Raw genomic sequence first — 15,388 nt, 5'->3', positions numbered from 1 at the left:
ATGTCAGAATCTTAGCTTTTTTTTTTTTGTTGTTAAACTAAATGGGAGTAAAGCTTGAAATCAGAACACACAGACTCCCCCGCTGCAATCTCCACTGAGCGCTGCAATCTCCACTGAGCACTGCAGCCTCCCACAGACGGTGCGCACTCCCAGCCACCGTGTCAGTAGTCGCCCGAGGTCCCCGCTTGTCTCTGCACCCCTGAGCCAAAGGCAGATGTTTAACTGACTGAGCCACCCAGGCTCCCCAGTTTCTGCATCTTTAATGTGGGAATAATAGTGTCTACTCCAAAGGGTTTGTGAGCGTTGAATAGCATTATCTATTTTAATGAATGGATATAAGTAAGTATGTGATAGGTAAGGGGTTCTCCTCCCACCTCCTTAGCTTTTTGTCACAGTACTAATCCCTAACAACGTCGGTCAGGTCCTCTTCGCTTCACTGGCATTCACACAATCACCACCACAGCTCTCTGTGGATTAAAGGCCTTCCTAGTATCTCTGTCAGAAACCTTCTCTTTCAAAGTCCAAGTCCAAGTCTTCTCTCCAAAACCAACAACATTCAAAAGACCAAAAGTAAATGTAGAAAAATTCATTTTCTGCCTTGATCACAAATCTCTCCTACAGGAAATCTATCCTCCCTGAGGACAGAGACTGTCATAGGCTTATTTTATATCCCACACATTGCCTGTATTAGAAAAAAATAAATGAGTTTTTTTTAATTGGCTTTTCAACAAGTCTAAGTCTTTTATAACAGGACCTTGCATAAATTTCCAAGTACCTAAGTTCTGTTTTTATACTTGTAGTACAAAGCAATAAGGTAAAAACAAAAAAAAACCTACGGTTCTCCTTCAGTGATGAGAACCCAAGCAAAATATATGAGGTGTCACAGGGTGTGACCATTACTATTTCAAAGCCTACTATACTAAAACTGGCGTGTATTAAAAGTGCCAGCAATAAGAGAATAGGTCCAATGTTCCACCATTAAAAAACTCAATAATGAAGTTGATCTGAAATCAGGCAAAATTTAAAAATCCACTTAATCGCCACTTAAAAAGCAAAACATCAAATCAAGTAATCGTCAGAGAATAACACCAAATCAGAATTCGTATTGCTGATTTACTCCTAAATCAGTGGTAAGACATTGAATTTTACCTTATCTGACTGATCTGAACTCCTTCAGCTACACCAATTGGCATTACCACCATATATATTTATTAAACATGCCCAGGTATAAGACTGGAACCAGGAGACAGAGAACCGTAACAGAAAAAAAGAAACTGAGAGGTTACAAAGAAAAGAGGCTAGAATCGTTTTGTTAAATATCTAAATAGACTTTCATACTGTTAACTTATGAAACCATGATAGGGGAAGGGAATCAACTATGTGCTAGTTTCTGTGCTATGCACTTTAAAAATGACTTTGTAATAAAGTATGACATACTGAAAAGTGCACAAATCCTAAGTACAAAGCTCAATGAGCTTTTACAATGTGTCTCTAAACCAAGAAAGACATTGTTACCAGCACCCAAAGAAGCACTCCTTTGTGTCCTCTCCCAGTCACCACTCCACCCATGAGTAAACACTGTCTTGACTTCTGTCATTGTAGAACAGTTTTGCTTGTTTGGAACTTCATATAAACAAAATTTACCTCATGTACTCTTTCATGTCTGCTTCCCTCCACTCAAAGTTTTGTTTGTGCGGTTCATCCATGTTGCCCCTAGCCCACTTCTACCTTCATTACTCGATTTAAAGAACCCAACAATTCTAGTATCACAACAGCTGCCAGGATCAGGCTTCCCCCAACCAACATCACTTGCAGGTCATGATCCCAGGGTCCTGGGATCAAGTCCCACATCAGGCTCCTTGCTCAAAAAGGGGCTGCTTCTCCCTCTGCCTGCCGCTCCCCCTGCTTGTGCTCTTTCTCTGATAAATAAATAAAATCTTTAAAAAAAAAAAAAGATACAGGAACTGTGGCTCAGAGACATTTAGTAACTTGTCTAAGTTTACAAAGCTAGTGACAGAATTGGTATTCAGACTCAAAGCCCATCTGTACCACATGCTTTATATAGATAATAATGTTATCCAAAGAAAGGATGTATTTATCAGAGGACAGCTTGGAAGCCTGCAGAATGGGACGTCGTAGAGAAAATTGATAGCTGGTTTCATCTAGGATTACTCAAGAAAGAGAATGTTATAACTCCAGAACTTAGTTTCTTTTAAATCCCTATGAAGCTTTGTCTGTTTCTCTTGTGAGATGGTTGAATGGGACTGTGATGCAGACCCACCTATTACCTGTTCTTTTCTCTTTCTTTCTTTCTTTCTTTTTTTTTTTTTGGTGGTAAAATATATATAATGTAAAATTTACCATTTTAACTACTTAAAGGCGTTAAGTACATTTACAGTGTTGCATAGCCTTACTATTATCTCCAGAACTTTTTCATCATCCCAAGCAGAAACTCTGTACCTATTAAATCATAACTCTCCATTCCCTCCTCTGCCCTGCCCCTAGTACTTCTAATTTCCATCTCTTGAGTTTGCTTATTCTAGTTACCGAGTATAAGTGGAATCATACAATATTTGTCCTTTTGTGTTTGGCTTATTTCATTTAGAGTAATGTTTTCAAGATGTGTCGCTGTTGTAGCAAGTATCAGAATTGTATTCCTTTTTATGGAATAAATATTCTATTGTGTGTATAAAGGACATTTATTTATCCATTCAATTACTGATAGACACTCGGATTGTTCCTCTCCTTTGGCTATTATGAATGATGTTGCTATGAAAATTAGTGTATAAGTATCTGTTTTAGTCCCTGCTTTCAGTTCTTTTGGATATATACCCAGGAGTGGAGTTGCTGGATCATATGGTAATTTTGTGTTTATGATTTTGAGATTATCCACAGCAGCTGCATCACTTCTCATTCCTACTACCTCTTCGCAAGGATTCTAATTTCTTCACATCATGGCAACACTTGTTTTTTTGTTTGTTTGTTTTCTTTTTTTATGATAGCTATTTGAATGGGTGTGATGTCTCATTCTCATGTTGATTTGCATTTCTGTTATTGATTAATGATGCTGAGTAGCTTTTCATGTGCTTATTGGTATCTGTATAGATAAACAGAGAAATGTCTATTCAGGTCCCTTGCCTGTTTTTTAATTGAGTTGTTTGAGGGTTTTTTGTTGTTGAATTGTTGGAGTTCTTTATATATTCTAGATATTAATCCCTTGTTGGATATATAATTTGGCAGTATTTTCTCCTACTCTGTATAGGTTGTCTTTCATACTCAGATAGTGTCCTCTGATACACAAATGTAATCTAATTTATCTGTTTTTCTTTCATTGCCTGTGGTTTAGATGTTATATGCAAGAATTATTGTCAAATCCAGTGTCACGAAGATTTTCCTTTGTGTTTTCTTGTAAGAGTTTTATAATCTTAGCTCTTATGTTTAGGTCTTTGATGCATTTTGAATTAATTTTTGTATATAGTATAAGGTAAAAGTTCAACTTTATTCTTTTGCATATGGGTATTCAGTTTTCCCAACATTACTTGTTGAAAAGAATATCCTTTTTCTATGAATGGTCTTGGCACCTTTCCCAAAAATCATCTGACCATATATAGTAGGGTTTATTTCTGGGCCCTCAACTCTGTTCCATTGGGGTGTGTGTCTGTCCTTACACCAGTACAACACTGCTCTGATTACTCTAGCTTTGTAGTAAGTTTTGAAATCAGGAAGTGTGAATCTTCCAACTTTAGACTTGATTTTCAAGATCGTCTAAGCTCTTTGGGGTTCTTTGAAATTCCATATGAATTTTAGGATGACTTTTTATATTTCTGCAAAAGACATCATTGGGATTTTGAGAGGGATTGCATTGAGTCTGTAAATCTCTTTGGGTAGTATTGTCCCCTTAACAGTGTTAGTCTTCCAATTCATGAGCACAGAATGTCTTTTCCATTTATGTCTTTTTAAATTTCTTTCAGCAGTATTTTGTAGTTTTCAGCAGATAGTGTTTTACGTCACATGATTATTATATTTCTCACAATAAATTAATAAGTTAACATTCTTATTTATCCATCATTGTTTGATGATCTGTAGAACTACCCTCAAGAATATATTCTGTTTTTAACAGAATCAGTGTTCTGAACCCACAAAACTGAGGGAAGGATCCTGGAAATCGAAAACTTACCTGAATCGCTGCCCTTGGGAACCCCGTTTGGGTGTCCAGACTGTTGGCTTCCTCTGATAAAAGACTAATTTCACTGCAGTCTTCTTCTACAGTAGTTCGTGTTTCTAATTTTTTCTGTCCTTTGCTTCCAGATTTCTCCATCTTGCTAAGGAGGAACGCTTTCTTCTTTGATATAGCTGATGGTACCATGCAAAAATCGGATCCTCGAAAAGGTCAGAACCTGTATTTATATGTAATAGAAATAGAGAATCTTCCTCTATTAGGTTGTATATGAATCTGTGTCAGAAAAAGCGATTAGAATGAATAAAAGAATCTCACCGTCTCATGCCAACTTAACCCTGCAATTTTAACAAATCTTGAGTGTCGTTTATACAGCTCTTTATAGTTTGCGAAGTACTCTTCACATAATTGTCTTACCTCGTTTTTACAGTAGTCTTGTGGAGTAGGTACAGTTGCTATTCCTGTTTTATGACAGCAATGAGGGTTAAGAGACTTACTCAGAATCATGTACTATGTGCTGTGCAATTTAATTCTAGATCTTTTGCCTTTAAATCTTTTTCTTCTCACTGTATCACAAGTTGATCAGTATCAGAATTTAGAAGTCATGTAAGTATTAAATATGGCAGCTGTATGAACATTGGAAATTATGTAAAAGTCTGTTAAAATGCTAAAATCCCTTTATGGATATAAAATATTAATGTCAGATCTTGATATTGAACATAATCTTTGAGATGATACCAATTGCCTCAATATGTAATATACCATTGTCTTGGTGTGGCAAATGAGGCTCTTTATTCGCAGCTTACCTACTTTTCTCATCTCCCTTGATCTCTATAGCTTATCCTACGCTTTCCTATCTATAATAAACTGCTGGCTGTTGTCTTCATGTCTTAGTACCTTTGTACTATATTCCCTTTGCCTTAGTACCTTTGTACTATATTCCCTTTGCCTAAAATGTCTATTTATCTTTCTTCTGACAGTCCTAGCTCAGCTTCATCTCTGCGAAGCTTTCCTCACTTCCCCAAATATAGTTAATTATTCCTTTCTGTTTTCCCAGAGCACTTTGTATAGGAAATCTCTGTGAGAGCAAAAATCACATTATGTTATGATTTTCTATTTGAATTGCTGTCTGTCGTACTAATCTATGAGTTCTTTGTGAGCACAGGCTAGGACTTTGTCTTTGTGTCCTTAATGCCCCACATTACTCCTAGGCTTAGATACATTCATTTAAAGAATTCAAGACTAGCTCTCCTTAAAGGATGTGTACACCAATCTTAGTAGGAGACTGACCATATACAGATACTTAGAAGCTTGTGAATAAATATGGTACATGCTTGAAGTAGAACAGAGGGATGGTCATACCCAAGCAGAATTTAGGGAAGAATTCCTCTATATCAGGGATTAACAAACTGTGGCTGGTGGGTCAAATCCTGTTGGCTGCCTGTTTTGTAAATAAAGGTGTTTTGGAACAAAGCCATGTTTATTGTTAATGTGTTACCTATGGCTTCTTTCATGCTGCAGTGGTGGAATTGTTGCAACAGAAACTGTGTGTCCCATAAAACTGAAATTATTTACTCTCTGGCTTTTTACAGAGGTTTTCCAAACCATGTTTTAGGAGATGGGTTTTGAATAGAGGTATGAAAAAAAAAAAAGGAACGTGAATTGGTGAGATGTGAGTGTGTATCATAACGTAATGAAAAAAGGCTGTAGTAGTGGGTACGCTAAGTGACTTGGTTTCACTTCAAACAGGTTTGTCAGAGGGAGCTATGTTGGAGTGTCAAGAATGTTTCGGATTGATAAAGAGGGAACATAAAAATTCAATAGAAATGACCAAGTAAACGCTTTGAGTGTGTAGTAAGACAGTTTCCTAATTAATAGCAGGGCATGAGGATGATGATGACAGAGAAGGAATCAACAATGCACATTAACATTGATTGAGTATCTACAATGGCCAGGTACTGGTCTAAGTGCTTCCTGTGTATCCTATTTATTCTCCTAGCACCTCAGCTAATTGCTGTTATTGTCTTTATTTTGCAGATGAGAAAACCAAAGCAAAGAGGCTTAAGTTACTTGGCCAAGGTTATACAACTAGTAAGTGATAGAACCAGATCCAAACCCTGGCAGTATTGCTGCAGGATCTTCATAATAGAAGAGAGAAATCTAGGGATATTTGGTAAAAATACCCTTGAGCTTGGACTAAGATAATTAGTCTGAATAATTAGGACGTGTGCTAACCCATCACCAACCAAGAGAAAATAACCAGATCTTAGAGGTGTAATGTTGGAAGGCAGAGTGTCCAGTCAGAAGAGTATACTATGGATTAGGTGGAATGGGAGGGAATAAGAAGCAGATACATTTTACAGTGAGACATGTTACATAGTCATTGAGTTTCACCTTGATAAGACCAGAAAGCAGCTAACTTTCCCTGCACACATGAAAGCTGCCCCCAAATGCCTAAAGAGCAGGCATACTCAATTGAGGTAGAGATGAACAGTGATTTTCAAGGAGCTAGGTGACATTCAGCACCCACCCCTCCCACCCTGAAGTATGTTAGAGTCAGTGGAGGTGTCACATCAAACACATGCCATTCTCTCCCTTTCTGTGTTGTTTCCCTGAGGGACCTTGTTCCTCTGTAACTCCCTGCCACTGCTGTGATAAACATTTACTGCGTTGGACCACTTTCTTTTTAATGTATGTATGTGTTAAAATTATTTATATGCACTGTGAAAAATTTGGCAACAGAAGTATACCGAATAAAAAGGGAAGGTATCTTGCTGTCTTAAGATATCTCTTTTAGGGGCGCCTGGGTGGCTCAGTGGGTTAAAGCCTCTGCCTTCGGCTCAGGTCTTGATCCCAGGGTCCTGGGATCAAGCCCTACATTGGGCTCTCTGCTCAGCAGGAAGCCTGCTTCCCTTCCTCTCTCTCTGCCTGCCTCTCTGCCTACTTGTGATCTCTGTCTGTCAAATAAATAAATAAAATCTTTAAAAACAAACAAACAAAAAAAGATATCTCTTTTAAAAGTTCAATTGTAGGTGAAACTACTGTTACTAATGGATGTATGATGGGATTCCCTCGTGGTTATTGAGATGGAAAAAATACTGAGAATCACTTTCCTAAGGCCAAGACCCACAGCCAAGAATGGAAGGAACTTCCTAGGGAGGTGCAGGATCTTCATCAGTGGACGTCTAAGACGGGACTCTGTAGGGATGCTAGAAAGAAGATTCAGACTCTGGCTGGGGTTGGTGGAATTGGAGGCAGGGAAAGAGGAGACATTGAACTAAATGGCTTTTACTGTGTCTTCTAAACCTGTAGTTCTGTGTTATAACTTCTGACCCAATTACCAACCACAAAGGAGAAGATGCCGATTTGACTGGCATGGATCACTTGAGTGGACAACAAAATAATATAAGAGAAAAATCCAATGTATAAAATCCAAATTTATAGAACAGGTTACTTTGCAGTAAAACATTGAACTTATTTTAATAAAGGTTTCTTTAACCATCTTGGTGTGCTCAAAATAGACTTCATTTTTTAATTAAAAATTCCACATACACTAAATTTTGTATTTATTGCATAAAATAAAAGCATCACACATTGTTCATTATTTCTTATCTTTTCTTTCTTTTTTTTAAAAAATTTATTTGACAGCAAGAGAGGAAACACAAGCAGGGGGGAGTGGGAGAGGGAGAAGCAGGCTTCCCACTAAGCAGGGAGCCCGACATGGGGCTCTATCCCAGGACCCTGGGATCATGACCTGAGCCAAAGGCAGCTGCGTAATGACTGAGCCACCCAAGCGCCCCTTTGTTCATTACTTCAAAGAAAGAAGTTATCCCACCTGGTTTTAAGTTGTAATGGATAAGGAGGAAATAACTGGCCTGGTACCTTGATGTTGCTTCCCATAGACTCACAATGTGATAGAACTTAAAAGGGATCTTACAGATCATGAATGAAGTTCAGCCTCTTTATTTTACAAATGAGGAAAGTAAAAACCAAAGATGATGTGTTCCTGGCTCAGTCTCACGGTAGCCTAGTTGGAACTTGCCTCTCAAAGATTAGTGAGAAGGTATGTAAAGTGCCTTTAGTGGTGCCAGTTCACAATAGTTGCAGAAATAGAAGGGAAAGATGATGCTGCTGTTATTTCTTCTGCTCACATCACATTTCTGCAAGCCTTCAGAGGAAAAGTCGGTATTGTAGAAATATATGCCGTCCGTGCTGTAAACCTAAAGTTGTGCAGTGTTGAAATGATGAAATCAGGAGGTCCATACCCCAATAAAATTGCAGGATATCATATTTGGAGCCTTTTAAGGTTACCTAGTCCAACTTCCCTCTTCCTTCTCATGATTTAATACTTTCACCAAGAATTTATCTTACCTTTGCTTCCATACCCTCCATGATGGCAGATTCATACTTTTCCTTCTCAGAGTTTATCTGATGGTTGGATACCTCTGACTGCCAGAAGGTTCTTCTAGTAATGAGCTGAAGCCTGTCTACCTGTAGCTTCCACCCACTAGTCCCTAGTTCTGTCCCTCAGCATACTATTGAACAAGTACAGTGAGTCTCATCTCTCCTCTACATGAGGACATGCTGGGTATTTGCAAACAACTCTCCTGTTTCCCGAGTCGTCTTTTCTTCTGGTTAAGCCTCCACAGTTTCTTGAACCTTTACTCTCCTCATTGCTTTCCTTTTAATAGATTGTGTGCCTATATCTCATTCAGAGTGTAAGATCTAGACTTGAACATAAAACTCCACCTCCAAAGTGTTCTGACTGGCAGAGTAGATCAGCCAGTACTGTTAGGTCCTTTTCTCTGGATCGTGACAGGAATGATGGTGCATTACTTAGTTCATGACATCAGATCCATGTAAGTCTGCCAGGAAGTATGATGTGATACCACTGGTTCACTAAACGTCTTCCCTGTTCAGGAAACAGGAGCCAGAAGATTTGTAGAAAGCATTAGCCTCGCTTATGCTCTGGATCCCACCTCTGTAAGCCTCTGGAAAGGGTACACATTATACATAGTTGAAGTCTTCTAGGACTGCCTGCAAGACAAAGGGAGTTATAGCCTTTCTGCATTTTCATTAGCCATTGCGTGCTGCTTTGCTTAAAGGAAATACTGATGTTATGTGGGGGTTCTTCTCTCTGTGTGCACGTGCAGAGATGGATAATTGCTACAGAGGGAGTGGGGGAGGGATGATTGCCAAGGAGAGATCTGTTCCATCTTCTTTGTTCACATCTGCTGCATGCACAAGACAGGATTTATTGCTCTCTTCGAGAAGGGGATTGCCTAGCTTGCTTCCCCTTCCCCCTCTTCTGGCAGATCATCCCAGAGGAATATTACCTTCTCAACACATCTCTCTCTGAATAGAGTAAAAGTCAATGAAGGAGAACTGGAGGCAGAGAATCAGCTAAAAGGCACTAGGAATAGTTGCTAATAAGAGAGAGTGGCTAATCAGTGGTACATTCCAGACTAGTCCCTTGTCCTGCCTCCTCTGTAGGTTGTCCTCCATGGCCACAGTGGGGCAGGTGTTCTCCTCCCAGCTTTTCCTTTTTGATCTCTGTGCTTATCAGCATAGGATTGTGGTTTATTAAAATCACAACTGCTATCTAACATTGAAAGAGTTCTGTCTCAGTGGGTTTTCAGAAGTACATTTGATGTGTCTTTTTTCTATTTTCCAGTTTCTGAGAAAAACATCCCTTCTCTTCTGTCCCTTCTTCCCTTCTTCCTCACCCCCTCCCCTCTCTCATTGATATGTGCATGTAAGCCTGCATTACTTCTTTTGTGTTTTCCAAGCTCTATGAATATTTAAAACATGGTACCTTTGGACATCCTCCATTTAATCTAGTTTTGCCTCATTAAATCCCAGACTGTGCTTAATATTAATTTGGTTGTCCAGATCAAGCTAATAAGCCTCAGTGCTTCAGTTTTTACCTTAGTAAAGTGGGTAGAATATCTAAGTTGGGCTATTTTATGTTAGAAGCATTCGTAAGATTTCTTTCTTGTATTTTTGTCTTTTTTTTTTTTTTTTTTTTTTTTTTTTTTTAGAGAGAGGCAGTGTAGTTAAGAGCATAGTTTAGTTTCAGATACTGGCTTTTCTACTCAGTATACCCTTTTAGAATGTTACTCAGCCTTTCTGGGTATTATTTCCTCATTAGGTAAAAAGGAATAATGATACCATACTAAGTGGTATCACACTGGTGATGACTTAACAAGACGATTTTATTGAAATAATTAGCACAATATCTGGTACATAGTAAATACTTAAAAATAATAGTTATATAATGTTAATAATAATTATTGTTACTATATAAGTAATAATTTATAACTAAATTTTTTTCTTAACATATGAAGAATTTCTTTTACTTTTCCTTGCTTCAGGGGATGGCCTATTATGATTGTTTTGCCATGTGTTGAAAGGATACTTCCATAGACTTGTAAATTTTCTGCTACATATTTTTTTTCTCTCAAGGGTTTCCAGAAATACCAGAATCTTTACATCCTCTAGATCTTGTATTATCCACTATAGTCACCACCAGTCACATATGTTCATTTAAATTTAATAAAAATTAAATACAAACAAAAATGGAAGTGTTCAGACACACTGGCCACATTTGAGGTGCGGAAGAGCCACATGTGGCTAATGGCTGCGCATTAGATGATACAGAACATTTCTGGCATCAAAGAAAGTTCTATGGGAAAGCACTGCTTTATTTTACTGGTCTGTTATGTTGTAGTCTTTTCTCAGAAATCAAAGAGGCTATATCTTTTAGGATGTTCCACAGATTTCCCTCTTAATGTTTCAGGGCTCCAGACATGCGTTTTGAGGATTCAGGTTACCCTTCTTATTCCAGAGCCTTTTAATGTTATTACAGTCTTTTGGAATAAATAAATACACTTCTACTTCCCCCAAGAAGATTGCATTATGGTAATTTTTTAAAGGTTCCAGTCCACAGTATGAGGAAGCCAGGGGGAGAAAAGGAAAAGTAGAAGTAATTCTAGCAGATATTCCTTAGAGTCAATACTCAAAAACTAAGTATTTGAATCCTTAGAGACTAACTAGTAATAGTACTAACTAGTAATAGGCTCTAATGTCCTGTGTCCTCTTTGTAAATACATTGTATGACTTCAGGATCTTAGTTTACCCTCTGAGAAAGCTAGCAAACAGCAAGTTTTTCCTTAATGCCTATTAACTGTATTATGTGCTTTTAAAGCCATTTTTTTTTTTCATTTATTCTTCACAAAAACCTAATAAAGCAAGTAGTTGGGATTATCATCCCTATTTTACTGGTAAGAAAACTGAGGCTCTGTGCAATTACGTTAGTTGCCTAAACTTTTTAAGAGAACATAGTCTTTAAGGGAAAATCCATTTGACATTCAAAACAGGATAGAATTTTAACTTCCAATTTGGTATTTGTTTTGTTTTGTTTTTATTTTGTTTTGCTTTATTTTACTACCAGTCAGACTATGGTAAAAGAAAGAGTAAAGATTCTTTAGGGCAACGTGGAAACTGAATAGTGTCACATGAAGCAGGCCCTAAAAGAATGACGAAAGCCTCATTTGTCCTATGACTGTGTGTGTGTTAAGGCTGGGTAGCTTAAACAACAGAAATTAATTTTCTCACAGTTTCTAGTCTGGAAGTCCAAGATCAAGATGCTAGCAGGGTTTGTTTCTGGTCAGGCCTCTTCTCAGCTTACGGACAAGCACTTTTTCAGCCACGTCCTCACCTGGCCTTTTACTCTGTGGAGAGAGCAGGAGAGGGAGGAAAGAAAGAGATCTCTGATGTCTCTTTCTCATCTTATAAGGACAGGTTAGGGCCCCACCCTTATGACCTCATTTAACCTTAGTTACCTCCTTGCAAGTCCTATCTCCAAATACAGTCTCATTGGGAGTTAGGACTTTAACATAGGAATTGTGGGGGAGCACATTCAGTCCATAATACCATGTTAATGGATTTTTAGTATCTTTTGAGTTTTTGGCTTAACCTAGTTAGTTGGAAATTATATTTATATGCAGTGTTTGCATGGGACCAAATGTAGCAGATATCTGTATTTTTGGCTTCTGTGAATATTGGGGCTTAGTTAAATTAAACCAGTGGTCCTTGCTATAAGGTACTGTCCAACCCTGAGATACTCTAATAACCAAGTAAGATTTATCTAAATGTCCTACTTTTTAAATAATGTAGCCAGTTTTTAACACTTACGTCTCAGTACTTTAAGGGGTAATAAGTGTCCTCCTTCCTCCCACCCCCATTTTACAGATGGAGAAATTAACATACAGAGAAACTGACTTGTCAGAGGTCAGAGTAAGGTATTGGTGGATCCAGGGATAAATCCAAAACTTCTTAATTCCCTGACCAGTTTTAAGTCCATTGACTATGCAGCCTAGTGGTAAGTATCTTTTTACCCTATTCTGGAATTAAGAGGGATTAAGAGATTTAGTAAAGACTGATTCTAAGGAATTCCTCACTACTAATTATATCATTCATTATCCATTTCTTTTAGCCACGATGTCTTTTGTCATTTTGTCATCAATTTTTCAGGTCATAGAAGGAAGTGAAGTTTTGCGTTTTAAATTCCTAAGGATACTCCTGTAACAGCTCAGCCACACATGAGATTATTAAGAAAATAAAGAAAACTATTATTTAATGAATTTGTTCTCTACATTAGGCACCATGTTAGACACTTTGTCTAGCGTTTAAGTATTTAAATGTCATTAAAACTTAACAACCATTTCACGAAGGTACGTATTCTTGCTATTTTTATAGTGATAGTTTTAATAGTATTAGTTAATAAATTTAATTTAATAAAAATAATTTAATAAAAACAACTTATAAATTTCAGAGTTTAGATTCTAAAGAAAATTTAGAAGAAACTAAGAACCTTATCGAGAATCTTTAAATATAGAAACTAAGAACTTATCAAGAATCTTTAAATATAAAAATCTCTATTTTAGGCATAGGTTTCTGTTTTATTATGTCTTATCCCTTTTTTGTCCTTTGCTTGGGATTTTCTGAGGTGGGATGATTTGTCTTATCTGAGATTAAGTTAAATTTGCTCTTCTACTCGCCACTAAAATCACAAGAGTTTCTCTAAAGCCTTTTCTTCTATCCCTACATCTAAATAGTTAGGATTCTTTTAATTACTAGAGAGTTTGAACAACTAAGCCATGTGAAAAGCAAGGGTGTATTGAGCCTTCAGAGCTAAGATCCCATAAGCCATTAGTATATTCTCTCCTCTGTTGCTCACCTCTACTTCTCTGCCCGTTGGCTTCTTTTTGCTCATTGTAGATCTACTTTCTCTATTATAGTAAAAAAAAAAAAATACAGTCACTGACATTGACCACATTTTACTTTTCTTAGCATATCCCCCAACATGCCTTCCGCTCCAGCCACATTGGACTACAGTTGCCCAGCATGGCACTGTCCAACAGAAATAGAACGCAAGTCACATATGTAATTCTAAATTTTCTAGTCGCCACATTGAAAAAGGTAAAGAAGAAACAGAGAAGTTAATTTTAATAATATACTTTATTTAACTTAGTGTATCCAAAATACTATTTTGACACATAACCAATATAAAAATACTTGATGAGCTATTCTACATTCCTTTTTTTCATACTCAGTCTTCAGAATCTGGTATATGTTTTGCAGTTATAGCACATCTCAATTTGGACATCAAGTTATGTCAGAAATACTTGATCTGCATTTAGATTTCAACAATTTTCAATTGAAAAAGTAGATACTCATACCCAGTTTTATTCCAGACAAGGTAGGGGGTGGGGTAACTGGGTGATGGGCATTAAGGAGGGCACGTGATATAATGAGCGCTAGGTGTTATATGCAGCTGATGAATCACTAAATTCTACCTATGAAACTAATAAAAAAAAACTTCCCTATAACTGTATTGAGTGTCAGTTATGAATTTAAATTAATAAAAAATGAAAACAAAATTAAATATTCACTTCCTTAGTCATACTAACTACATTCAGGTGCTGCGTATGGCTAGTGGCTACCATATTGGACAGAGCAGATCTAACATAATGCTTCATTGCGCCATTTCTTTCTTTACATTATTCCCTCTCTGTGATATACTTTTCTTATTACTCCATCCCTAAGACTCAGTTCCTTTTCCATGGCCTTAATTTCTTCTCCCACCCTCTCCCCAGATAGAACTGGCTCCTCCCCTCTCCTTTACCTTCTTAGCCCCTGTATACTTTTAATGTAGCACCTATAATTCTTTATCACACTTCCTTAGGTATCTTTCTCCCTCTTCTAGACTGAAGGGAGAGTACCTTGTTATTTTTTGAATCCCCTATTACCTGGCACAGGGCTGGAACCTATGTGTAGTCAAAGAGTTTTTGTTTAAAGAGTGAATGAATATAATTTCAATCTGGAAGTAGGAAAGGCCTTAGAGGGTTATTTTAAAAATAGCAAATTGGAGGGGCACCTGGTTGGCTCAGTCAGTGAAGCATATGCCTTTGGCTCAGGTCGTCATCCCAGGGTTCTGGGATCAAGCCCTGCACTGTCAGGTTCCCTGCTCAGCAGGGAGCCTTCTTCTCCCTCTCCCTCACTTGTGTTTTCTCTCTCTCTCTCTCTAATAAATAAATAAAATCTTAAAAAAATAAAATAGTAAATTGGAAATAGAATTTAAATGTCAAATTGAACAAGATTTAATTGGAAGCAATTCACTGTCTTTTAAACCTATGACATTACATTCATTCATTTCATGGACTGAAACATATGAGATGTAAAGGAGAATGAGACGTAATTTATACTGCTAAATAGTTCATAGTTGGGATGTTTGCATGTGCTCAAACACACGTACACAAGGTGTGGATGCATTGCTGTCTCATAATATTGTTTGTTGCTTAGTGAAATAGAACTCCAAGATTGAATAGGATCTTAGAAGTTTATGTAATTAATCCCTTTCCAACCCATAAATTCCTTCTCAGCTTGGAAAAGTTTCAGCATCTTTGGTGATAAGTGGCCATTTAGCCTTCTGCCTATACTCTTTAGAGAATGAGTAACTCGTCCTCTGCAGGATAGTTCTCACTGCCAGGAAGTCTCATTCTGAAATCTGCTTCCCTGCAATGAATACTGTTTCAGATGCCTCCAGTCAAAAGATCACATTTTTGGAACCTCTGGTTTAGAATGTCAACTTCATGAGTAGGAGGAGTTTTTATCTGTTTAGTGATCTATCTTTGGTGCCTACAATAG

At 37.4% G+C, this 15,388-nt stretch overlaps 1 protein-coding gene across 9 annotated transcripts in view; it reads left to right on the top strand.

Annotated features, from left to right (window-relative positions):
• SCMH1 (Scm polycomb group protein homolog 1) overlaps nt 1-15,388 on the top strand; it is a 170,963-nt gene that overhangs the window by 28,407 nt on the left and 127,168 nt on the right. For 2 of the 9 annotated variants that reach the window (XM_032877453.1, XM_032877449.1), the window contains exon 1: nt 6,249-6,268. Coding sequence is in view for 4 of the 9 variants with exons in the window: in XM_032877443.1 (XP_032733334.1) it covers nt 4,365-4,389 (25 nt within the window). In the remaining 5 variants the exon portion in view is untranslated. Of the gene's footprint in view, nt 1-4,305; nt 4,390-6,214; nt 6,269-6,335; nt 6,351-12,430; nt 12,561-15,388 lie in introns of those variants that run through there. The other 7 variants (XM_032877454.1, XM_032877441.1, XM_032877444.1 and 4 more) reach the window with 6 other exon arrangements.

Source organism: Lontra canadensis, unplaced genomic scaffold (genome assembly GCF_010015895.1).
Source record: "Lontra canadensis isolate GAN:19392208 unplaced genomic scaffold, GSC_riverotter_1.0 scaffold60, whole genome shotgun sequence".
In the NCBI taxonomy this organism is placed as follows: Eukaryota; Metazoa; Chordata; class Mammalia; order Carnivora; family Mustelidae; genus Lontra; species Lontra canadensis.
The sequence above is the reverse complement of the archived record's forward strand: the minus strand, read 5'-3'. Positions and strand labels throughout refer to the sequence as shown.